A 24,222-nucleotide genomic window follows, 5' to 3' on the forward strand; every position below is an offset into this window, starting at 1 on the left:
GCTCCCCAGCCATTTGGCATACCAATCTGGGAGCCAGCATGGGTTATCACCATGGCTACATGGCCCACAGGAAGGCCTGTGGTCACCTGGGGAGCAGCTGAGCTGGTGACAATTGTACAGCAGTGTGTCCCCCCCTAAAAGACCAGCCAAGCCTGTTAGCTGCTCCAAAGGCGTATCCTAGCTTTATTTTTAAAGGGCCTGCGCCGCAGAATCAATATAAAAACACAAAAAGTCCCATCAGTTTAATAACAATAAAAAACCCCAAAAATGGAAAACTGAGGGCAAGGGAAGTGGCCCCTAGGCAGGGGCACGGGGATCCCTGCTCATGGCACCAGGCCTGGCTGCAGGGTCCCTGGTATTGCTGTTGCTACAAGGTTGAGGGGCAGCGATTGTCCTGTGGGAGCCATGATCATCTGGGTCAGGACCCTTACTTCTTCTGGGGTGTGCTCAGCTTCTGCATGCCCCGGATCTTGTCCAGCAGGCCAGAGATGAAGGCCTAGATAGGAGGAGGCCGTTAGAGAGGCTAAGACACAAGATGATAATCTGCCACACATACATCCCCACCTTAAGGTCAGAGAAAATGACTTACCTCAGTGGGTTTGTAACAGTCAACTAACAGCTCCTGGTGAGGGAGAATAGAGTGAGTTCTTGGGGACAGGGACTCACAGTTCACCTGTACCCTCCCAAGAGGCCGAGGCCACTTAGGAACGTAGCTAAGTTAAGTTCCACGAGCCTCATTTTTCCAGAGGCGGAAGATGACCCAAAGCAAAGAAGGTATGGCACCAGGGCCGAGCTTCCCCAAGGGGCAGTGTCTCCAGGCAGCCTTCCACAAGATGACTTCAGCTTACCTTGACTCTAGCAGCCCGGGTATCATCACTTTCCATGTCCAAGAGTTCATCCACGTCTATCTCCAGCTCTGGGATCTCCTCTTCCTGGGGTAGGGGTGGGAAAGGACAGTGCCTCAGGCAGGAGAAGATGTGCAGAGGACTCCCTAACTCAAAACCAGACCAGCCTTCCTTGCCCAGCAGAAGACAGCTGCTCTGGGAAGGAAAACAGATCAGGTCTGTGCCAAGGCAAATTGCCCAATGAGGGGGAACTTCCTGTCCCTGCCAGTGGGCACCAGGGGCGCCAGACAGGGCTGGGGACGTTGGGCTTTGAACCTAGCAGATGTGCCTTCTCAGCATCCAGGACCTCTAGCTTTCCAGGGCACTGGTGGGGCCAGCTGTCCCAGTTCATCACAGTCCCCTCCCCTCCCCCAAACACCTGTCACAGCTTCCTGGGAGTGAGGAGGAAGTGAAGGGTGAGGGGTCAGTGGGAAAGACCCATGCTTGATAAAGGGGAAACAAAGAGCCCATGCTTTGAGGAGAAAGGGGTACATCCCCCCCTCCCCAAGGGAACAGCTATCCCACTCGGAGCCAGCTGCATTCCAGGGCTGGGCTAGGGTAGGCATTACAGGGCAATCCCACTCCTCCACCCTACCCCTGGGGGCCTGAGTCACCATCTGAACAAGCAGGGAGTCATGGGGTGGAGAACCAGAGCCGGGAAAACGGGCTAAGCGGTCTCCACAGACAGGCAGCATGGCAGGCTAGTCCACTACAACAACTCCGATCCTTTATACACTTGAAACAGTTACACTTGTGCCTTTCAACTAGTGTCTATTCTAGCCCAGACTAGACTAACCAGATCAGACCTTTCACTGTCAGCCTAAGCTAGACTTGCTTCCAGTCCCAGACCGGGCTATCTATCCCTCTAAGCTTGGGGATGACACCATGTCTAACCTGGGGCAGTACCACGAAGGACGCAAGGTCCGAGGTAGCGGGGAAAGGTAGTGACTCAGGTCAGGCAAGAAAAGCCACACGCTGGGGAGCGGCTGGTGTAAGAGCGAGCAGCCTCGTCCCACCGACTGACAACAGACCGACGGTGGGGTTTCCGAGCAGACCGGCTCGGGTCCGATTTTAGGGCATCGGCACGGGGTGGGGAGCACACCTGGCAGTCGTAGAGACGCGTGAGCTGTTCTAAGATCCACTCCTCCAGGTTGAGGCGCTTCCGTAGCTCCTTGCGGTCGTACTTGACGGTGACCTTCCCTTGCCGTCTCACCGGGCCATCATCATCGGCGCCCCCCGGGCCTTCGCCTGCGGCCCCTGGGGGACTCTGGAAGTAGACGCGGGGCCCTGTGCTCCCACTGCCCGGCCCGGGGGCCGGGGCAGCCAACGCCGCGCCCCCCGCGGGGCCGCTGTCCGCCATGGCGGCCGCCGGGGCCACGTGCGCGCTCGGGCCCCTCCCTGCGCCGCCGCCTCCCGGACGCCCGCCGGCTGGCTCCGGGCCGCTGGCTCCGGTTAGCTCCCGGGCTCCGCTCCGCGCGGCTCCGCGGCGAGGGCGGCGGCGGGGGCGCCCGGGGGCAGCTGCAGCATGCGGAGCCCCCGGGCTTGGCCTGGCCGCGCCCCGCCCCCTCCCCACCGATCCGCCCGCCCTTTGTCCCCCGCGGCCGCCGCCCGAGCCGCCGCCGCCGCCGCCGCTTTCTCTGTCTTGCTCTCTTCCCCCGCCCCCCGACCACACCCCCTTAAAGGGCCAGCCCGGCTTCAGGCCCCCTCTCCCCAACCCCGCCTCCTGAAAGGGGATAGGGGAGGGATCTAGTCTGCGGGGTCCGGGGCTGTCTGTCGGCTCCCCCTTAGTTTAACCTCTGGCCCCAAACCCAGACTTCTAGGTGCCCGGTGCCTGGATCTGCTCGCCCGCCAGGACCACAGCCCTCTCCTGACCCTGACTCATTCTGTCACTGAGGCCGAAACAGAGGCGGCGGTCTAGGCATAGGGCCGAGTAGGCGCAGATCCGGGGAGGAACGTGCGAGACCCTTGGTCAGCAAGGGGCGAGAGGACTTCCGCGCGCGGGCCGACACGTGGACGGGGCTTCCGGGGATGGGGGAGTGCAAAGGCGTCCAGGAGCTGTCCAGGTGCCGGGACGCCCTACTTGGTCAGGTCTCACGCCCCTCAAGGAGGAGCCCCGGGTGGGGGCGTGTAGAGTTAGCCCTCGGGCTTACAATAGCCAGGACCCCAGGCGACCACCGCCCACCGGCTGAGATGGCGGCGCGCGGCGCATTGTGGGCAATGTAGTCCACGGCTCGGCGACGCTGCCCCTCCCAGCTAGCTGCAGAGCCCGCCGCGAAGCGCAAACTTGCTTGGGACGCGCCCCTCCGGGATGGCTGGGTTGTGCTGGGCGCGGCCCTAAGCACCCCGCAGCTTGAACGTGTGCAAAGGAGGAAACTCACTCGGGTGCAAAGAGCTAGCATGTGGGGGAACCAAAACTTACGATGATAAAGGTAATAATAGCAGTTGACCCCAAATGAGCGTGTATCCGCACCCCAGTCAGTCAGGCGTGTTCCGCTGTGAGGGCAGCGAGTTAGTTTTCCCAGCATCTCCTCTATCCTTCACACTTGCTTCTTTCGTTCTGTCTGAAGCTTTAAATTGTCTCATTCATTCATTTCTCTGTCTCTCTTCTAGACAGCGAGTTTTGGTGGCGGAAAGCGCTGAGGACTTCGTTCGCTAATACCCAAACTTGGGACAGCCTGCTCCTTATCAAACCTACAGGTCTTGGGAAACTATCGAGTCCCTACAGAGCCCCAGCCCCTAAAATTGTCAGATTCAGGCAGACAACTCCATCGTATTGGTTAAACAAATGACCATAAAAGAATGATGGTTACTTTGTTTAAACAGGAAAATCCGTGGAAACTTCAATTGTGACAACACAGAGTTAAGTCATAGGCATAGGGCTGTATAAAGGGGGACCTGGGATTTTGAGCCAAGGCTGTGTGACAGCCCCCACACACACACACTATGGTAGAGTCTACTAGTCCCTGGCCCAGCCCCACCTCATTTCATACCCCCTAGCGAGGTTGGATAGCACTTTCTGGGATGTCTCTATGGTTGGCTCACCCTCTTCAGTCCCAAATAGTCTCAGGATTACAGGGACAGCAGGTCCTAGCCCCTTATGGACATCTTTTCTGTGGATGCTACAAAGAAAAAAGCCTCTCAGCAGGTGGAGTTCAGAGAGGGTAAGTTTGGCCCAGGGTCGCACAGATGGTACTGCATCCAAACTCAAACTCAGGACTTTGGGCTTCTTATGCTACTGTGTGTGTGTGTGTGTGTGTGTGTGTGTGTGTGTGTGTGTGTGTGTGTGATGAATGTTTTGTCTGCACGTGTGCCTGTGTACCACCCTGTGGCTGCAGAAGTCAAAAGAAAGCTTTGAATTCCCTGGAACTGGAGTTACAGATGTTTGTGAGATACCATGTGGGTGCTGGGAATTGAATTTGGGTCCTCTGCAAGAGCAAGTGCTCTTAACTGCTAAGGCTCTCTCTAGCCCCCTTGATGCTATTTTTGGAGAGAAGCCACAAAGGCTAGGGATGTAGGTCAGGGCTGAACATTTGCCTAGCATATGCAATGGCATGGGTTTGATTCCCAGCCCTGTAAAAATGCGATAAAGGGAGAGGAGTCTGGGGAGGTAGCTCCTTTAGTGTAGTGTTTGCCTAACATGCACAATGCCTTGGGTTCAATCCCCAGCACCATATAAATTGTTTGTGGTGGTGCACAATTATAACCACAGTTGTGGAGGCAGGAGGATTGGAAGTTCAGGGTATTCTCTGTTACTTAGTGAGTTCGAAGCCAGCCTGAGATACATGAAACAATAAATAAGTAAACAAATAAACAGTAAAATGAGAAGACAGGTTGGGAGTGGTGTTTGTGTGTGTGTGTGTGTGGGTGGGGTGCACTGCTTAGGAGGAGACTGGCTTGGGGCAGGTCCCCCTGTTCTCAGTGGGGGAAGCACTGGAGTAAGCTGATCTTCCCTCCCTCCACAGCCCATTGCCAGACATCAGCCTCTCTTCAGCTAGCCTGTGGGGCCAGGGAGGCCGGCTCCTGTTATCGCAGGGTAGGCTCTGACATACCTGGCCAGAGTCTGAAATACGGGGAGACAAGTCACTCTTCCCAGTACTATTTCCCTGCGTGCCCCACTCGCCACACCAAAGGCATCGTTTTGAACCCCTGCATTGGTCTGTACCTAGAAGGAACTCTTGGATTAGAGACACTTTAATGGCCCCTAATGCCCAATGGCTACTATGAGAGCGGAGCCTGGGACTCTGAAGACCTTCAGCTCTGCCTCTGCCCCCAAGATGATGATATTGAGCACTGACTTTTCTGGCCTTTGACCTTCATGGTTAATGTGAAGGTCTCCAGTTCAGTTAACATGCCAGGTCCTTTCAGGGGCATGCTCATCCTGCTTTTCCCTCTGGCCACCTCCTTCCTGTGTCATCCCCAGGGCATCCTCATTTTCCTGAGGCTGGCTGTTCTGTTTGTCTTGTCCTTTCCCGTGACCATTCAGTGTGAGAAGAAAGATGGGTATGCTGGCCCGCAGCCTTCTTAGAACCTGGGCTGCTTGGACAGAACCCTAGCCTTGGAGCACAAGGGGTTGGGTTCAAGTCCTGACTCTGCCAGGAAGTGGGCAAATCTTCCAGGAGCCAGAGAGGATCCTGACCTCCGTGTGACCCAGAGCTCAGGCTCTGGAGCCTTTATCCGGCTCTGCTCACCCACCAGTCCTCCTGTGGGTGGGGTGTGCCTAGCCCCTCACCCAGCCTCACGCAGTAGCTTCCTTTTCCCATGCTCCACCTTTCCCAGGGGGATGTGGCCCCCTCCCACCCTTAGCTGTAAGCTAAGGATGCTTCCAGCACCTCCCTGAAGCAGAGGCCCTGGGGAGGGACCCGTGGGCTGAAACCAATCCCTTAATCGAGGGTAGAGGCCTGAAAGGCTGCCTTCGTCCCCCCATTATTGCTTGCCGAGAAACGATTACCATTCCAGGGCTGGAAGAAAGTGACCAAGGAGGAGGAAGGAGCCTTCTAATGGGGGCTGCCTGGCCTCAAGAGATTAGCAGTGGGAAGAAGAGGGCCTGGCCCAGCAAGCAGCTTCCATCCTGTTTTCCAAGGACCTGCTTCCAGAAGCTTCTGGGAAGGTCTCCTGCAGAAGGCACAGGGCCTCCTGACCTTAATGTTGGTGACAGGGTCCCCTGTGCCAGAGCTCACCGGCGGGCATCCGTGTTCTTCCCTCCTTCCCCTCCGACGTCCCCACAGCTTTCTTTCCCAGCTCATAGAGGGGGTGTGTGTTTATTCTAGCTTGACGACTAGGGAGCGTGAGTCCTGGACTTGAACCTAAGCCTGTGGGTACAGAGGCCAACCTCCACCCCGATGGTTCTGTTCTCCGAGGAGGTTGATGATCCTTGGAGCTCTGAAGGGGTATTCCTTTTACAGCCTTTTTAAGAGAGGAAGAGGGTCACAGCCCTGCACACCCCTCTCCCTTTGTCTCTAACAGAGCTGGGAGCAGAGGCAGGAAGTCAGAATGAGGGTTGAAATCCTCTCAGGAAACTGTGTGACCTTGGGCAAGTCCCTTCCCCTCTCTGGGCCCCAAATGGAGATAATAATCACACCACTGCACAAGGCCGCAGCCAGAGTCAACAAGACTCATTAAGTTTGCCGCCTTTATGGTGGGGATTTGGAGAACTGCCAGTGCCAGGCAGGGCTCCTCTTGAGGCCTGAGAGCCTGGGGCAAAGGCGCCAGTAGGGAAGCTCCTCCTTGGCTGACCCTCCTCCCCCAGAGCCAGCTCCAACTCTTTCTGGGTTTCTAGGTGACTTGGCTGGCCCCTCTGGATGAGTTCTACTTTAAACCTGCTGCTGCTGCCTCCTTCGTATTGGGGGGGCTCCCACAGGGGCCCCCAGGCAGGAGCCCCCCCAGCCAAGCCCTGCGGGAGGGGCTGCAGCCCCCACCCTTGCCAGTGCCCATGCGCCTACCCCTTCCGTTCCTCCGATCGCTGGAACACAGATTTCAGGGCACCTGCTGTGGGCCAGGCGCTGCACAACCCCTCCTTTGGGGACACCCACGAGGCTTCTGCCCCCTCTGGGCAAACAACCATCCTTCACTTTGCAGTTTTCAGCTAGGAGACTCAACAGAGACTAGCTCCCATCGCAGGGTCAGCAGCGCAAGAACAGAGCCAAGGTTTTCTCTGGAAAGCCAGGATGCCTGCCTGGGTCCTCAAAGGAGGTGGCAGGCTCCGGGCCTCCAGGGCTAGGGACGGGGGAGGGGCGCCTGCCGGCGGGAGGCCCATTAGCCAGCTAAGTGCTCCCTGGGAGCGGGGGACTGCGCTGCAGCAGGAGGGGGTGAGGCGAAGTGAGGGCATGCCGGTGAAGTGGGATGAAGAGGGATGGGGTGACGTTTCTTGAGCTCAGTTAAGTGCGGCGGGAGCGGGGTGGGGTACAAAGCTCTGCGTCCCCCCACCCTATTACCTCCCTCTTTTCCACTTGGAGCCCTCGACGGGCTGACCTTGGCCCATCTTAGCTCTAACGCCCGTCCTACCAGGTGCACACTCAGCAGCTCCGTGGCCCCAAGTTCTCTTCTTTTACTCAAGACCCCTGAAAAATAAAGCCCTTACTGAGCCGGCCAACAAAGACCCTCCAAATCTGCTCCATCCTTCCTCTGGATGCAGTCGCCGCCCCGACCGCCAGGGGGCGCCGCCGCGGACCGGGCGGGCCCGACGCGGAGGGAGGGGGCGGCACCGCCCGACGGGGCGGAGCTGGGCGGGGGCGGGGCCGGGCGCCGAGTCTCCGGTCGGTCCGGGACAGACTGGCTGGCGGGCGGGCGCTGACGCCGCGGGGCCGGAGCGGGCCGCGCGGGAGGGTGTGGAAAGAGCAGCGGCACCGTCGGTTCCCGTCGGGGGCTCCGTGGGTCCCCGAGCCGCCCCTGGCCTGGCCATGGCGGGCGCCAGGCCCGGCGTCCACGCGCTGCAGCTGGAGCCGCCCACCGTGGTGGAGACCCTGCGACGCGGGAGTAAGTTCATCAAATGGGACGAGGTAAGAGCGGCTGTCCCCTGCGCTCCCCAGACCGGAGGACTCCTTCACTCACATGCGGCCAGATGCCCGGGACCCCCACTTCAGCGTTGCCTGACCACGGCGCCCCCCATTCCAGCCTTGCTGCCCTCCGGAAACTTGAGTCCCCTGTCGTCTCAGTAATTGAAGACTTTGTCCCCCCGGCAGCCCAGTCCGCAACCCAGCCAGTCCTTCAGCTGTGGTCAGCTGGGCTCTCCACGCCTTGGCGTGGAGACTTCGAAGCCTGTAAATCCTGCTCCTCTCGCACGCCTTCCCATTCTTGCCAGACCAATTCTGGTTCTCCGAGACTGGTCTGGTCCCCGAGACCCCTGCGCCCGGCACTGGACTCCCACGGGACGTAGGGCATCCTTGTCCTGGGTGGAGTGCCACTGGGATCCCACTCTCCCCAGCGCCGCACCTGAGCAATTCTCTTCTATTCATCAGTTTCACCCTGTCCCTAACCCTAACCCTCACCCTTTCGCCCTGCTTCAGGATCCCAGCGAGCTTTCTGTTCAGGTGGGAGCACCAAGTCACCCCTCACTTGAGAGACTTTGTCCCCTCCTCCAAGTTCCTCCAACTCTGGGAACTTTGCTCCCCACTCCTTAACTTCGGGACTTTGAACCCCAATAAATCCTGGACCCCAGTTTTTACTGCTTTTCTCCTGATACTTACCCGATACCCACCTGCGGCTTCTTATCCGGATCCCACGTCTCACCCACGTTCCGTTCCCTCCCCTGCCCCCTGGGCCTCTCGCTCCCTAGAGCCTCGACCCAGCGGCCTGAGCTTCCTTACTGTTCCTCCCCAGTCAGGCCATAGGCCTGGAAGACGCTAGGTTTCTTTCCGGCTGGGTGGGGCAGGAGTGGGAACTAAGGGGAGGGGCTGGGGGCGTGGCCTTAGCTGCAGGTGTGTTGGGCAAGGGGTGCCTGGGCATCCCCGCGGCCCCAGGAGACCCCTTTCCCCAGGCCTGCCTAAAGGGAAAAGTTTCTCCTTTTCCTTGCAGTGTGATAAACCCAAATAAGGAAGTGGAAACAGGGAGAGGGCCCGGGGTGGTGTGAGGGTGCTGAACACAGTTTGGGACTGAAGAGCCAGGGGCCTGGATGGCCTTTGGAAGTTAGGCCCCTGGGGACGGTCCCATGGGGGGCTCTAGGGACAGCACCCACACATCTCCCCCTTTCTAGCACTACTGGGGGCTGTGTAGTCAGGCCCAGGGCAAGGTTGGGGATCTTCTGGAGGGGTTGGGAGGGACCCAGTGTTCTCCCATTAGAGTTGAAGGGCCATCCATACAAGAGGTTTAGGGACCTGAGTCCCCGGATCGGCTGCCATCCTTCTGTAAACCAAGACAGCATGGGTGGGGCTGTGCAATTCCAGTCTTCCAACTGATGTCCCCGCTGCCTGTGAGGCTGTTGCTGAAACCAGGAGCTGGGGCCCTGCAAGGGGTCTTAGCTCCCCATTTCCTAGGTGCCAGGACTTTGTGAATATAACCCTGCAAATCCTGGCTCCTCGGTTTCCTCCTGTGTAAAATGGAGACGATGGCAGGACCCGGCTTTGGAGAGCCTGAAGACGGGGGAGGTTGTTGAAATTCAGGGTGTAGAACTGGACGTGGTCCACAGTTGGGGCTGTGGAACTGGGATTGTGCACGGTTGGTGGCCGGATTGTCCAGAGCAGCAGTTTGCAGGGTGGGGTGCTCAAGGGGGGTTCTCCGGCTGGAGTCCAAGCCTCTCTTTGCTGGTTCTGAGTATATGGGGTAGATAGCCTTGCACATCAATGACGGTGTCCTTTTCAGAAAATAGGCATATTCCTGATATCCTGCCCTCCTGTCAGTCATCTTAGAGCTGTTATGGAGAATGGGAAGTTCCTGCCTAGTCTTCCTGGAGCGGGTGGGGGCTCTTCTATAACATGGGGTGAGCCTGAAGGCTAATGGAAGATCCCATGAGCTACAGCGTGATGGGTGGCGGGATCTTAGGGTGGCCAGTTGCCTCAAGGGACACAGAAAGGCTTTAGATCTAGGCTCCCAGCCCCCTGCTTTCATACAGTTGGGGTGTGCTTATGTAAGGGGGCGGTGGAGCAGGGATTCTAGCACCCCTGACCTCTCAGGCCTTCAGGGGAAACCGAGGCTAGGATGGGCTCCTGGAGACCTCCACAGACATTTCAGGGGTAGATAAGAAAGGAAAGCATGCTGGGTGGTGGCGGCGGCGGCCGCTGCACACGCTTTAGTTCCAGCACTCAGGAGGCAGAGGCAGGCGGATCTCTGTGAGTTCGAGGCCAGCCTGGTCTACAGAGCGAGATCCAGGGCAGGCACCAAAACTACACAGAGAAACTCTGTCTCAAAAAAAAAAAAAAAAAAAAAAACAGCACAGGGAAGGGCGTGACAAAAGGCAGGCAGGTGGTGGGGACAGAGCAGCTAGTAGCCTGTGGGACAGCATCTCGGGGAAAGGGTGCAGCTGGGAGGAGTGTGGGGACTGAACCTGAGATGTCATGCTGAGGACTGGCCTTCTTCTCCAGGAGCACCTGCAGGCTGGAGGAGCTTCCTCTTGGCTCACTGGTAAAATCAGCTTGGTCCAGGACCAAGCCTGCCCCAGCTCTCACTCCTGACCCTTGTCCTCTGTGCTGCCCTCAGGAGCCTCCAGTAGGAACTTGGTGACCCTGCGTGTGGATCCCAATGGTTTCTTCTTGTACTGGACGGGACCCAACATGGTGAGAGTGTGCTGGTGCTGCTGGCTCAGGCCCAGGCCCCTGCCACGGGAGACCCCCGCCTCGGGAGACCCCTGCCATGGGAGACCCCTGCCTGATTCCCTTGGCCTGGGTTGAGACCTAACCAGGACTTGGGCATTCCTCAGCTGGGGTGGGGAGATTAAAGACCCCTCCTGCCTCCTACACACAAACCTTGACTCTGGTTTCCCTAGGAGGTGGACACCCTGGACATCAGCTCCATCAGGGACACACGGACAGGTCGTTATGCCCGCCTGCCCAAGGTGAGGGATGAGGCCTCGTACTGAGGGACCAAGGTTGTCGGGACAGTGCACCCCTTCCCCTCACCCTTGGCTTTCACTACACAGGACCCCAAGATTCGGGAAGTCCTGGGCTTTGGGGGCCCTGATGCCCGGCTGGAGGAGAAGCTGATGACGGTGGTGGCTGGGCCGGACCCAGTCAACACCACATTCCTGAACTTCATGGCCGTGCAGGATGACACAGTCAAGGTGGGTTGGGGTCGAGAGACCGTCCAGGAAAGCAGACGCTTCATTGGAAGACATCCTGGAGCCCAGGCTGGCCTCCAGCTTGAAGCAATCCTCCTGCCTGAGTTTCTCAAGTGCTGGGATCACAGGCATGAGCCACCACTCCTGGTTTCATCCCCTTGATGTTTTCCGTCCCATATCCTGTTGGGGATGTAAGCGGTGACTGGGCTAGCCCCTCAGCCCCCTTCACCTCTTCCCCGTGTGCTAACTCCCAGGTCTGGTCAGAGGAGTTGTTCAAACTGGCTATGAACATACTGGCTCAGAACGCCTCCCGGAACACCTTCCTGCGGAAAGCGTGAGCCTGGGTCCCCCTGGGGAGCACTGGGGGTGCAGCTGACCAGGCCCAGGATCTGATCTTCGTACCCGTCTCCCCAGATATACAAAGCTGAAGCTGCAGGTGAACCAGGATGGACGGATTCCAGTCAAGAAGTGAGCATCCCTCCCCCCTCAGCATCTTCTCTCCTGCCCTGACCTTGGTGATCTTTGCCCCCCAACTGACCCTGACCTCTCCCGCCTGCATCAGCATTCTGAAGATGTTCTCAGCAGACAAGAAGCGGGTGGAGACTGCGCTGGAGTCCTGTGGCCTCAACTTCAACCGGGTGTGTGGGGCCAGCGCCAGGGTGAGGGTGGGGCAGGGTGGGGTGTCACAGTGGGTGCCCACTTTCTGGAACTGGCTGCCCTAGGTTCTCACTCCACACTCCTCACCCTCAGAGTGAGTCCATCCGGCCTGATGAGTTTTCCTTGGAGATCTTTGAGCGGTTCTTGAACAAGCTGTGTCTGCGACCGGATATTGACAAGATCCTGCTCGAGATGTAAGTGGCCGGGGAGTGGTTCCCATAGGCTGGGCTCTGCCTCTGGCTTCTGCTCAGTGTTCTTCTGGCCCAGTGAAAAGTGGTGTGGGTGGGCAGGTTCACAGGTGTCAGCGTAAGGAAGGCAGGACCTCCCCGGGACTCTCCTGTGGTTTCTGGAGTCTGTGTGCCAGCCCTTTGCCACAGGTGGCTTAATCAACCCACTCAGGATGGGAACCAAGGGGCTCAGAGGTGTTGGGGGACCTGCCTGAGCCAACACAGTGTGGGAGGCCAGAGCCAAGATTGGTCCTAGGGTCTAGAGACTCAGGGTAGTGGGTTGAGCATGTAGCAGCTTCTAAAGCTTTTGTGAGTGCTGATGCCAGTCCGTCTTCTGCCTGACACTGTTGAGTGGTCAGGAGAGTGGACAGGGAAACTGAGGCCCAGAATACCAATCTGTGGCAGCTGAAGTTAGGTGCAGGCCTTCCCACTTCTGTCTCCCAGGGTGAGGGCTTAGCACGAGGTGGGAACTGAGGCTACAGCCTGACCCAGCTTCTGGGCCCCTCCAGAGGTGCCAAGGGCAAGCCGTACCTCACTCTGGAGCAGCTCATGGACTTTATCAACCAGAAGCAAAGAGACCCAAGACTCAATGAAGTTCTGTACCCGCCACTGCGGCCCTCACAGGCTCGGTTGCTCATCGAGAAATATGAGCCTAACCAACAGTTCCTGGAGCGAGGTGAGCGGCTGGTGGCAGTGGGGTGGTGTGCGTGGGACAGGCCAAGCCCAGGTGACCTGTTGGCACTCCATCTCCAGACCAGATGTCTATGGAGGGCTTCAGCCGCTACCTGGGAGGAGAGGAGAACGGCATCCTGCCGCTGGAGGCCCTGGATCTGAGCATGGACATGACGCAGCCACTGAGTGCATACTTCATCAACTCTTCACATAATACCTATCTCACTGGTAAGTGAGAAAGCGGGGGGCAAAGACACCCACCTTCCCTGCCTCGCACTGCTTCTCCTTTGGGGGAGAGCTTTCAATTTGATCATTCATGGCCAGCACTGGGGAAGGGCCAGGGAACAGCCACCCTACCTCCAGAGTCAATATCTCTGTGGGTGTGCCTTATGGATAGGTATCTTTTTTTTTTTTTTTTTTTTTTTTTTTTTTTTGAGACAGGGTTTCTCTGTGTAGCTTTGTGCCTTTCCTGGAACTCACTCTGTAGCCCAGGTTGGCCTCGAACTCACAGAGATCCACCTGCCTCTGCCTCCCGAGTGCTGGGATTAAAGGCGTGTGCCACCACTGCCCGGCATGGGTGGGTATCTTGAAGTGTCCCTGGAGAGGGGCTGAGGGCATTGAGCAGGGGTAGCCTGTACAGATGCCTGGGCAGGAGATGAATGGGTTTAGAAGTTAAAAAAAGGGGATGGGGAGTGTGTAACTCAGGGATGGAACATTAGCCTAGTCTATCACATGCATAGCCCCAGGAGAAGCAAGAAAGGAAGCCAGGGGTAGGGGAACATGGGCCTAGGGACAGGTCCACAGAAGGAGAGGGCTAGTGAGAGAAGGTTAGAAAAAGGAGGCAGGAGCAACCCTGGTCTGGAAGGCTTCTGGACTCAATGTGAGTGGCAGAGAGGTTCTTTGGAGAGCCTGAAGAAGAGAAAGCACTGGAACCTGGTAAGTTGTCTGAAGTTCTGTGGAGATTGGGTTGGAGGCAGGGAGGGACTGTGATCCTCTAGGCAAGAGGTAGTGAGTGAGGCTGGTGCAGGCCAGAGATGGAGAGCAGAATAGTAGATACTAGTTAGGTCCTAGGGAGTTCTGGAAGGTATCTGAGGATTCCACAGTTCAGGGTAGTAGGGCAGGGCTGGGAGTGTCTTATGTGAGAGGATGTGAGTCTTGAAGGAAGAACCAGCTGGGTGTGCAAATGCTGCTGAATGCCGCCCGCTCTGCTCCCGCCTGGTGAATGCCAGGGGCTGGGGGTTAGCATGTCTACCCTTTCCTGAGGGCTTCTGGGGGAGATGGTGCTGGCCTCACACTGAGTGGAGGAGTAACAGACTGGCTAGAGTGTAGCACCCTGGAGTTGGCTGTGTCAGGGGTCTCTCTGTCCCCAGTATGGGTCGGTTCCCGGGGGAATGGGGTGGCCAGTGGGTGGTGACGCGGCCTCCCCTGCAGCGGGCCAGCTGGCCGGAACGTCGTCGGTGGAGATGTACCGCCAGGCGCTGCTGTGGGGTTGCCGCTGTGTGGAGCTGGACGTATGGAAGGGACGGCCCCCCGAGGAGGAGCCCTTCATTACGCATGGTTTCACCATGACCACCGAGGTGCCGTTACGGGACGTGCTGGAGGCCATTGCTGAGACAGCCTTCAAGACCTCACCCTACCCGGTCATCCTCTCCTTCGAGAACCATGTAGACTCGTGAGTGGGTCTGCCCTGGGAATCTCTAGAGCAACCTCAGACGGTGGCACCTCAGATGGACCCCAACACAGCCCTTCTTTCATGATTTAATCATCTGTGAACCTGAACTGCCTCAGCTTCCCCTGGGAGCCTCTGACCTCTGACCTTGTCCCCACAGGGCAAAGCAGCAGGCCAAGATGGCTGAGTACTGCCGCTCTATCTTCGGGGACGCGTTGCTCATTGACCCACTGGATAAGTACCCGGTATGGGGGGGCTTGGAGCTAAGGGGGGTGTTTGGAGGTGAAGCGTGACTGAGTAGGTCCTGACGTGTCCACACTGCCCAGCTATCTGCGGGCGTCCCCCTGCCTAGTCCACAGGACCTGATGGGCCGCATCCTGGTGAAGAACAAGAAGAGACATCGGCCCAGCACAGGCGTCCCTGACAGCTCCATTCGCAAGAGGCCGCTGGAGCAGAGCAACTCAGCTCTGAGCGAGAGCTCAGCCGCCACAGAGCCCTCCTCACCCCAGCTAGGTAAGGCCCGGCCCGACCTCCAGCCCAGGTCCTAACACTGACTTAACCTCTCACCCCGTTGTCTCCATCACCCCAGCCCCTGACCTCCTTCCTTACCACCTCTTAGCTGAGGGGTGACCTCTCAGCCCTGACTTCCAACCTGTCACTGCCGCCTGGTCAGGGTAGGGTTCTGGATTCTGACCTTTGACCTCAGCAAACTTCTTCCTTCAGGCTCCTGACACTTGACCACTAACACTGCTCACCCAGCTCCTTAAAATTTCAGCTAACCTTTGCCCTGTCGCTTCAGTGAGGTCCCTTATCACATGACAATTACTGCTCACCTCACTAATCCCCACTGGGTATGGCTCTGGCTGAGCTCAGCTTGCAGCCCATCCATGTTACCATGTTCAGGCTGTTGTTGGAATTCCATATATATAAATATATATGGAGAGAGAGAGAGAGTGTGTAACTCTGACCTGTGACCCCTCTGGATGACCACCAGCTTTAATGCCATCCAGATCGTGACCCCTACCCTCTCCGCCAGCTGTGCTTCTCTAAAAAGGCGCCCTGACCTCCCGACACATACTGAGAACAACTGCAGCTTTCCTCAGCATCAGCCTGTGGTCCTGACCTTTGACTCTTGGCCCTTGTGCAGGGTCCCCCAGCTCAGACAGCTGCCCCGGCCTAAGCAATGGGGAGGAGATGGACTTGAGAAGACCAGCCTGGAGGCCCAGAAGTCTCTGGGTGAGGAGGGCCTCAGCCGGGGACCCAATGTTCTCATACCTGCTGACCGAGAGGACGAGGAAGAAGATGAAGAAGAGGAGGAAACAGATCCAAAAAAACCCACTACGGATGAGGTCAGGACCACAGGCGGGTTGAGGGGGCTGTTTGCTGAGCACCTGCTGGGTGACAGCCAGTGTGCTGATCATTTACTCTCCTGAGCTTGAGTTCTGTAGCCCCCAGTTTAAGTGGTATGCAAACGAACCTATAAGAGTTAGGGTGCAAGGCCAAGGAGATGGCTCCCCTAATAAAAGCATCTGCCTCCACTTGCTCGTCCTCTTCACATATAATACATAAATACAGTAATGTAAGAGCCAGCTAGGTGTGCTGACGCACGCCTTCAATACCAGCATTGGGAGGCAGAGGCAGGCAGATCTCTGTGAGTTTGAGCCCAGCCTGGTCTGTCTACATAGTGAGTTCTAGGCTGGCAAGTGCAACATAGAGAGACCCTGTCTCAAAATAAATAAAATTGCAGTGCTGGCAAGGTATCATTGCTTACCATACAAGCATAGTGACCTAAGTTTGATACCCAGAACCCAAGACAAGGTGGGAACTAACTCCCTAAAGTTGTCCTCTGATCAACCCGTGTGCACAGTGGCAGCAAGTACCCACACTTCCATACACTATCACACACACAAAGGAAAGGTAAATGAAGTTAAAAGTTTAAAGAAAAGGGGCTGGGGAGATAGCTCAGAGGTTAAAAGGACAGGCTGCTCTTCCAGAGGTCCTGAGTTCAATTCCCAGCAACCACATGGTGGCTCACAGCCATCTGTAATGAGATCTAGTTCCCTCTTCTGGCCTGCAGGCAGAACACTGTATACATAATAAATAAATAAATCTTAAAAAAAAAAAGGTTTAAAGAAAAGAGGACACAGAATTGCAGAGCTGGGGAAGGGGACTCTGCCCTGGAGGGACGGTTGGGGCAGACAGACCTGAAGAGGTGGGACTAGCATGTGCTAAGGCCCTGTGGCAGAAGAACTGGGGCAAGAGGAGGGAGCGTCCAGGGGAACACTGGCGAGGAGAGGTGACAGGAAGGTCACTGTCAAGGTGGTATCAAGGTGTCCTGCAGGAAGCTGCTGGGCAGTATGACTGCAGGGGTGGGAAAGGGCTAGCCCCCCTTTTGTGTAGTAAGGGACATCTGGTCCCACTGACCTTGAGTTTGGGGGCCACAGGGCACAGCCAGCAGTGAGGTCAATGCCACCGAGGAGATGTCGACACTTGTCAACTACATTGAGCCTGTCAAGTTCAAGTCTTTTGAGGCTGCTCGAAGTAAGTGGGACTGGGTGACTGGGGGCTGGCCCTGCCAGGCCTGGCCGGGCCTGACGCTTCCCCTCCACTGCCCACAGAAAGGAACAAGTGCTTCGAGATGTCATCCTTTGTGGAGACCAAGGCCATGGAACAGCTGACCAAGAGTCCCATGGAGTTTGTGGAGTATCCTCCCCAGGCACTGGGGCTGGGGTGGGGCCAGGCAGGGACTTGCAGATGCCTCAGGGATTGATCCCACAGAAGCCATCTGCATGGGGACACCAGGAAGTTGAGGTGCGGTGGCTCAGGGAATGGTATGGACAGCTTTGTTGGGAGTGGGCTTCCAGGAGCGTGGAGACAGTCGGGGCCTGAGGCAGAGGCTGGCAGAAGGTGGTCACTTATTCCCTTATGGCCCTGACCACCAACCCCAGATACAACAAACAGCAGCTTAGCCGCATCTATCCCAAGGGCACCCGTGTGGACTCTTCCAACTACATGCCTCAGCTCTTTTGGAATGTGGGTTGCCAGCTTGTTGCCCTCAACTTCCAGACCTTGGGTGAGCTCAGGCCCTCTGTCTTAGGGTTTTTATTGCTGGGATAAAACAGTGTGACCAAAAGCAACTTGGGAAGGAAGGGGTTTATTCCGTTTTACAGCTTACATGTTCATCCTCGCGGGAAGCCAGGCCAGGAACTGGAGCAGAAGCCATGGAGAAACGCTGCTTCCTGACTTGCTTCTTGTGGCCTGCTCAGCCTGCTTTCTTACAGCACCCAGGACCACCAGCCCAGGGGCCGCACTACCCACAATGGGCTGAGCCCTCCCACATCAATTAATCATTAATCAAGAAAATGCACCACACGCTTGCCCACAGGCCAATCTGATGTGGGGGAGGCATTTTCTCAGTGGAGGTTCCCTCTTCCGAAATGACTGTGGCTGGGATCAGGTTGACGTAAAACTAGGCAGCGCACACACCCTGACCCACCTTACTGACTTCAGTTTTACCTAATCCTTGGTCCCAAAACTGAACCCATACTTTATCTGGAGCCCTGACCCTGACTGACTCTGTGGACCCTCACCTGTCTGGTTGTTCTTGAGTCTGGACCCTGGAATCCACTTGACCCTGTCCCTGGTCCTGGACCTTGAACTCTGGATGACCCCGACGAGGCCACTTAACTGACCCTGCCTGTGTTGCCTGCAGACATGCCAATGCAGCTCAACGCAGGCGTGTTTGAGTACAACGGGCGCAGCGGGTACTTGCTCAAGCCCGAGTTCATGCGGCGGCCGGACAAGTCCTTTGACCCCTTTACTGAGGTCATTGTCGATGGCATCGTAGCCAACGCCTTGCGGGTCAAGGTGGGTCCTGAGAGGGACTGGGCCTGGGGTGTCCTGAGGGGAAGACACACAGCAGCTGCTTTACTTACGTCCTGGGCTCTCCCGCTGCAGGTGATTTCGGGGCAGTTCCTGTCTGACAGGAAGGTGGGCATCTACGTCGAAGTGGACATGTTTGGCCTCCCGGTGGACACGAGGCGCAAATACCGCACCAGGACGTCTCAGGGGAACTCGTTCAACCCTGTGTGGGATGAAGAGCCCTTCGATTTCCCCAAGGTGAGTCCACCCTGCGGCAGGCCAGCCTCGCCTGACTCGGCTCTGGGGGCCGGGCACCTGGTAGTGGCTGGGGACCAGAAAGCGGGAAGGGGCAGCTGACCTCCCAGGCCCCGCGTGTGTCCTGTGGTCAGGCTTGGGTTCCCTGTCCTCTTCTGAGTGACAGAGGGGATGAGGAGAGACAGGGCTGGGCTGGAGGGTAGGGATGATGACAACATGTCCTGTCTTGTGTTGTTCCTGTTCCTTCCCCACATGAGGAACAGACACTGCCCGCCTCATCTCCAAAGCAGGAAGCACTTGCCAGAGACCACAGCTCCAAGCTTGCACCCACTCCTACGGTCCCATAGGAGTAGGAATATGACCTCTGCTTTTGACTTGGTTGAAGTGTGTCCTGAATTTATACACACGGCTCAGTACATAGTTGCTAAGCAGGCCACGATGCTACCTGTCCTGTCTTGTCCTGTGGATGACTCTGAGGGCTTCTGGCTGCCTGTGAGCTGGGCTTCTGTGCTCTGAGGGTGAAGCCTTGATGGCTATGGTATGGCGGTCCTGGCTCTGCCCCATAGCTCAGCAGTCTGGGCCCTACAGGTTGTGCTGCCCACGCTGGCCTCGCTTCGCATTGCAGCCTTTGAGGAGGGTGGCAGATTCGTTGGGCACCGCATCCTTCCTGTCTCGGCCATCCGCTCGGGTGAGTCTATGGGTTTTGGGTAGCACTAGGTTGGCTTGAGGATTTGGCCAGGCCTAGCTGACCTTACCCTCCTGCCCGCCCAGGATACCACTATGTCTGCCTGCGAAATGAGGCCAACCAGCCGTTGTGTCTGCCTGCCCTGCTTATCTACACTGAAGCTTCTGACTATATCCCCGATGACCACCAGGGTGAGATGGGGTAGTAGGCCAGGGCAGGGGCCAGAAGGGTGGGATCTGAACTTGGGCGTGGCTGAACTAGGTAGGTGCCCCAGTTCAAGTGGGGTCAGACTTCCCACCCTTGGCGCCCTGGGCTGGCAGGAAGAGTGTGGCCTGGGGTTTGGTCTGAAGACGGGTCTTCTGCTTCCTCTAGACTATGCAGAGGCCCTGATTAACCCCATCAAGCATGTCAGCCTGATGGACCAGCGGGCCAAGCAGCTGGCTGCTCTCATTGGGGAGAGTGAGGTGAGTGGGCAGCGGTGGGGGTAGGCAGGGCTAGGCCTACCTTGACGCTGGAGACCAGCGGACGACTCTCCCACGGGTACCCCCAGCTCCCAGCCCTGCCAGCTGATGCCTACCTCTCTCTAAACCACGCTGTGAAGTGTCTTACTGCAGACCCCAGTTTCCTGTCTCACCAGCCTAGCTCATGCCTGCAAAACCTGCTCTCCTTTCTGGGTCCCCTTTTGTCTCACCCAAGCCTGGAAATGATGTCAGGTGGCGGCTAAGCGCCAGCTTGCTGCTGAGCCTACTGTGAGGTCGGTCACATCCTTGGCTCCTGGCCATGTCCCTCAGAGACGGGACACTGAGGCTGTGGGAAGTGGCTGAGCTCCATACAGCCTGCCTCGGCTTCCAGCCCATTTTTAGCCCCTAAAGCTTGACCTTCCTGCCATGTTGCGCTGTCAGGAGCTTTGGATGACTTGCACCAGGCGTAAGGGCTGTGGGGTTCTGCTTTTGTGTGTAAACATGTCTGCATGTGTTCACATACATGTGCATGTGGTTTTCCAGAGACACACTCCACCTTATTTTCTCAGATAGGGTCTCTCACTGGACCAGACTGGCTGGCCAGTGAACTCCAGGGATCTGCCTGTCTTTGCCCCTCCTGGCACTGGGGTTATAGGCGTGAGGAGATCTGACCACAGGTCCTCATGCTTTTATGGCGAGCACTTTCCTGAGCAGTCAGTTTCCCAACCCCTTACCTTCTCTCCCCCAGGGCTAGATAGGGACGGAGCCCAGGGTTTTAATTAGGCCAGGCACATGCGTTACCACTGAGCTATGCCCTCAGCTCAGCTGTGGGCTCTTGGAAGAGGACTTACCTATGTGCATTGATTTGGCTTGTCTCTAGACTGGAGTTTCTCCAACTCTAGGTGGAGTAAAAAACTTGGGTATATACACACTGAGGCATTAGAAGCCAGGGAAGCCAGGAGGGGGTAGGTAGTGGCTTCCGTGGGGAGGCGCCAGGAGCAGAGGTTCAGCCACATGTCCTGACCCAGTCCCCATGGGGCCTGTGGCGGCCAGGAAAGAGATGACTGCAATTAGGGCTGTGAGGAGCTGTTAGTCGAAGAGACTGGTGCCCGCTCTGCCGTTGCTTCCTCTGCTGATTAAATCAGGAGCTGAGCATCCAGGAGGAAGACGAACCAGCGGGCAAGGGTGGGAGGGACACACTGGAGGACTCTTGGGGCCAAGCCAGGCTTTTCCAGAATCATCTGGGAGTCGTTGAGGACATGCAATGATCTGGTAACACACAGCCTTCCTGGCATGGACCAGGGTCTAGGGGTGCCTACTGTCTATCTCTTCATTGTGCAGGCAGAGGGAGCTGGGAGGGGCACAGGGCATCCAGAGGTGGAAGGACCCAGAGATGAAGAAGACATTTTTGGAAGGAGTTTTCTCTCTTGCAGGCTCAGACCAGCACAGAGACATGTCAGGAGGCGCCGTCTCAACAGCCAGGGTCACAGCTCTTGCCCAACCCCACACCTAACCCACTGGATGCTTCGCCTCGATGGCCCCCAGGTCCTACCACCTCCCCCACTAGCACCTCCCTCAGTAGCCCAGGTAAGGGGAAGCCTGTCCTAGGAGTGGGCCACGGGGAAGCCATCTGCTGCCGGGCTCCCCAGCTTCTCACCAGAGCCTCTGCTCTCCAGGGCAACGAGATGATTTGATTGCCAGCATCCTCTCTGGTAAGGGGCACAGCCTGATCCGGGGTGGGGCCACCTGGGGGGCATCTACCCCACCCAGCTCAGCCATGCTCAGCCCACCTTGCCGGCTACCCCACCTCCTCTGCCTGCTACCTACACCTCTCCCTTGCAGAGGTGACGCCTACCCCTCTGGAGGAGCTCCGAAACCACAAGTCTATGGTGAAGCTCCGGAGCCGGCAGGAGCGAGACCTGAGGGAGCTGCATAAAAAGCACCAGCGCAAGGCTGTGGCCCTCACCCGCCGCCTTCTGGATGGCTTGGCTCAGGCCAGGGCTGAGGGCAGGTGCCGGCCCGCCCCCAGTGCTCCGTGAGTGCCCTCAGCCTGGTGCCACCTGGGTTGTGTGCTGCCAGGAATGCTGGAGGGGGGTGCGCATGTGGCTGTCCACGCTGGGTGGGCATACTCGGATAACAGGAAAGGGGAGGTGGACTCCCATACTGGTCCTCACTCTTCCCTGGTAGTAACACCTCCTCTGAAGTCCTCTGCCAAGAATCAGGGATTGTCACTTGTGTGGAGCTAACGGTGCAGCTGCTGGCCCGTGCTGGGCCTCTTGATTTGCATAGCAGACCTCACCTGGCTGGTGCCTGCCACTGCCTGCTGGCACGAGCCCTGCTCTAACTGTCCTCCTATGCCAGGGACCTAGCATTACTGAGAAGGTTCTTCCTACAGAGGCAGAGCTACCAATGTGGAGGACATTAAGGAGGAGGAAGAGGAGGCCAAGCAGTACCGAGAGTTCCAGAACCGACAGGTGCAGAGCCTGCTGGAGCTGAGGGAGGCCCAGGCAGATGCAGAAACTGAGCGGAGGCTGGAGCACCTGAGACAGGTGAGGGGCCTGCGGTGGAGGCAAGGAGAGCCAGCTTCCGGGGTAGACCCGTCAGCCCTGTGTTGTGTCCCCAGGGTCAGCAGCGGCTCAGGGAGGTTGTCCTGGATGCACACACAACCCAGTTCAAGAGACTGAAGGAGCTGAATGAAAGGTAAAGAAAGGTAGAGGGTCCCGTGTGAGTGCAGTGGGACTCTGGTGCCAGGAGTCCTGCCTCTGAACCCCTCTGTCCCTCCTGGCTGCTCCAGGGAGAAGAAGGAGCTGCAGAAGATCCTGGACAGGAAGCGCAACAACAGTATCTCAGAGGCCAAGACAAGGGAGAAACATAAGAAGGAAGTGTAAGTGTGTCGGGGCTGGGAGCCATTGAGTGGGGGTGGGGGGTGGGGGGAGCCTGGGCACCGAACCCTTTCCCCTCTGCAGGGAGCTGACAGAGATTAATCGGCGGCACATCACGGAGTCAGTCAACTCCATCAGACGGGTGAGTGAGCCCCACCTCTCTTCCTTTACTCATCAAAAAACTCAGCTCTTCCATGCCTGGCTTGGCTTGGGTACCACATCGCTCTCCCAAAGGCCTTTCCTCCAGGGACGGTACCAACAGCCTCTGGTGCCTGCATCATATCGAACACCTTCAGTGTCCTTGGAAGCCCTGATCCCCTCTCCCTGATTTCAGGGCCTCCAGGTCTTGCCCCTCCCTCAGCTGAACTCTTGTCCTCCCTTACAGCTAGAAGAGGCCCAGAAGCAGCGCCATGAGCGCCTCCTGGCAGGGCAGCAGCAAGTCCTCCAGCAGCTAGTGGAAGAGGAGCCCAAGGTAAGGCCTGAGAGGAGGCGGGCGGGTGGGCGGACAGGAGCTGGGCAGCCTGGCCCCCTGGGACACTCATTTCTCTTGGCAGCTGCTGGCCCAGCTGACCCAGGAGTGTCAAGAACAACGAGAGAGGTTGCCCCAGGAGATCCGCCGATGCCTGCTGGGCGAGACATCATCGGAAGGGCTTGGGGACGGCCCCCTGGTGGCTTGTGCCAGCAATGGTCATGCACCTGGGAGTGGCGGGCACCTGTCTGGCGCTGACTCGGAGAGCCAGGAGGAGAACACCCAGCTCTAAACTGGCTGAGCAAGAGGTGGCCACAGGGCCGGGCAACAGGGGAGCATGCCTTTAATTCCAGCACTCGGGAGGCAGAGCCAGGGGGATCTCTGTGAGTTCAAGGCCAGCCTAGTCTACTGAGTGAGATCCAGGACAGGCACCAAAACTACACGGAGAAACCCTGTCTTGAAAAAAAAAATAGGTGGCCACAGGACGTGGGCGAGCACCGGGTAATGGCTAGAAGACACTAATGCTTTTTTTTTTTTTTTTAAACCTTTTATCTTTAGAAATTTTATTTTTTTAAAATCAGGCAGATGTCTCACACTAACCTCATTTTCTGGGGCCTCTTCAGTCCTCAGCTTCCCTTTCTAACCTCAGGCCCAGGACAAGGGCTGGAGGCGTACCTGCAGCACTCCCAGGGAGCAGTAGGAGGGGCCCTGGAGCTCTGGGAAGTAAAGGCCAACCCTTTATATTTAGGGATTTTTTTTTTTTACATGAATAAAAGTGGACTTCAGGGACCCTGTGTACAGTGTGGTTTGGATGAAAACATTCTAGGCTCTAGCTCTGGTACTGCCATTTCCTCTGGGGCCTCAGTCTCCTTATTTATAAAATGGGGTTGTGCTATGGTGGTCAGACTCCTAGCAAAAAGTTTCAAGGTTGAGCTTGGCTGCCTTGCCCAAGGCACCTTATTCCCTGCCAGAGGTGGTTCTGAGCTTTCTGCCTCTTCCCTGAGCCCTTAGCTTCCCCCACCCTATTAGTCTCTTTGCTAGGCTCAGACCCTGCTTCAGGAAGCCTTCCCTGCCCCCCTTCCTGTTGCCTGATATGACCGAAGCACCCAGCATCTTCTGCCAGGGCCACTGAGGACACCACACAGGGATGGAGTGGCCGGCTGGAGCTGAGTTGTCAGATTGGGAAGGGATCCATGGCTCTTAGGATAAAGGAAGCTGGCAGTCTTAAGGGTCGCTGCTGGCAGGGGCTGTGATACTCGTGGATACCTTGTGGCCCCCTCACCCGTGAGGGAGATG

General features: G+C 57.3%; 2 protein-coding genes across 2 annotated transcripts; one reads left to right on the top strand and one right to left on the bottom strand.

Moving 5' to 3' along the window:
• Positions 1-227: 227 nt before the first annotated feature.
• Ppp1r14b (protein phosphatase 1 regulatory inhibitor subunit 14B) lies at positions 228-2,578 on the bottom strand. Its single transcript, XM_028853739.2, is given in 5 exon segments — positions 228-496; positions 590-622; positions 849-932; positions 1,987-2,375; positions 2,378-2,578. Coding segments are annotated over 5 exon segments (609 nt in total). The 5' UTR covers positions 2,412-2,578; the 3' UTR covers positions 228-427.
• A 5,076-nt stretch (positions 2,579-7,654) lies between these two features.
• Plcb3 (phospholipase C beta 3) lies at positions 7,655-23,334 on the top strand. Its single transcript, XM_028853703.2, is given in 32 exon segments — positions 7,655-7,879; positions 10,512-10,588; positions 10,798-10,866; positions 10,951-11,091; positions 11,343-11,422; positions 11,503-11,556; positions 11,651-11,726; positions 11,839-11,939; positions 12,482-12,648; positions 12,726-12,872; positions 14,076-14,316; positions 14,474-14,558; positions 14,640-14,826; positions 15,461-15,505; positions 15,508-15,662; positions 16,758-16,854; positions 16,932-17,016; positions 17,262-17,386; positions 18,026-18,180; positions 18,271-18,432; positions 19,018-19,117; positions 19,201-19,305; positions 19,487-19,578; positions 21,009-21,162; positions 21,252-21,287; positions 21,418-21,610; positions 21,971-22,124; positions 22,199-22,275; positions 22,370-22,459; positions 22,542-22,599; positions 22,843-22,929; positions 23,012-23,334. Coding segments are annotated over 32 exon segments (3,612 nt in total). The 5' UTR covers positions 7,655-7,869; the 3' UTR covers positions 23,219-23,334.
• Positions 23,335-24,222: the final 888 nt, after the last annotated feature.

The sequence above is a fragment of the Peromyscus leucopus genome, chromosome 1 (genome assembly GCF_004664715.2).
Source record: "Peromyscus leucopus breed LL Stock chromosome 1, UCI_PerLeu_2.1, whole genome shotgun sequence".
NCBI lineage: Eukaryota > Metazoa > Chordata > Mammalia > Rodentia > Cricetidae > Peromyscus > Peromyscus leucopus.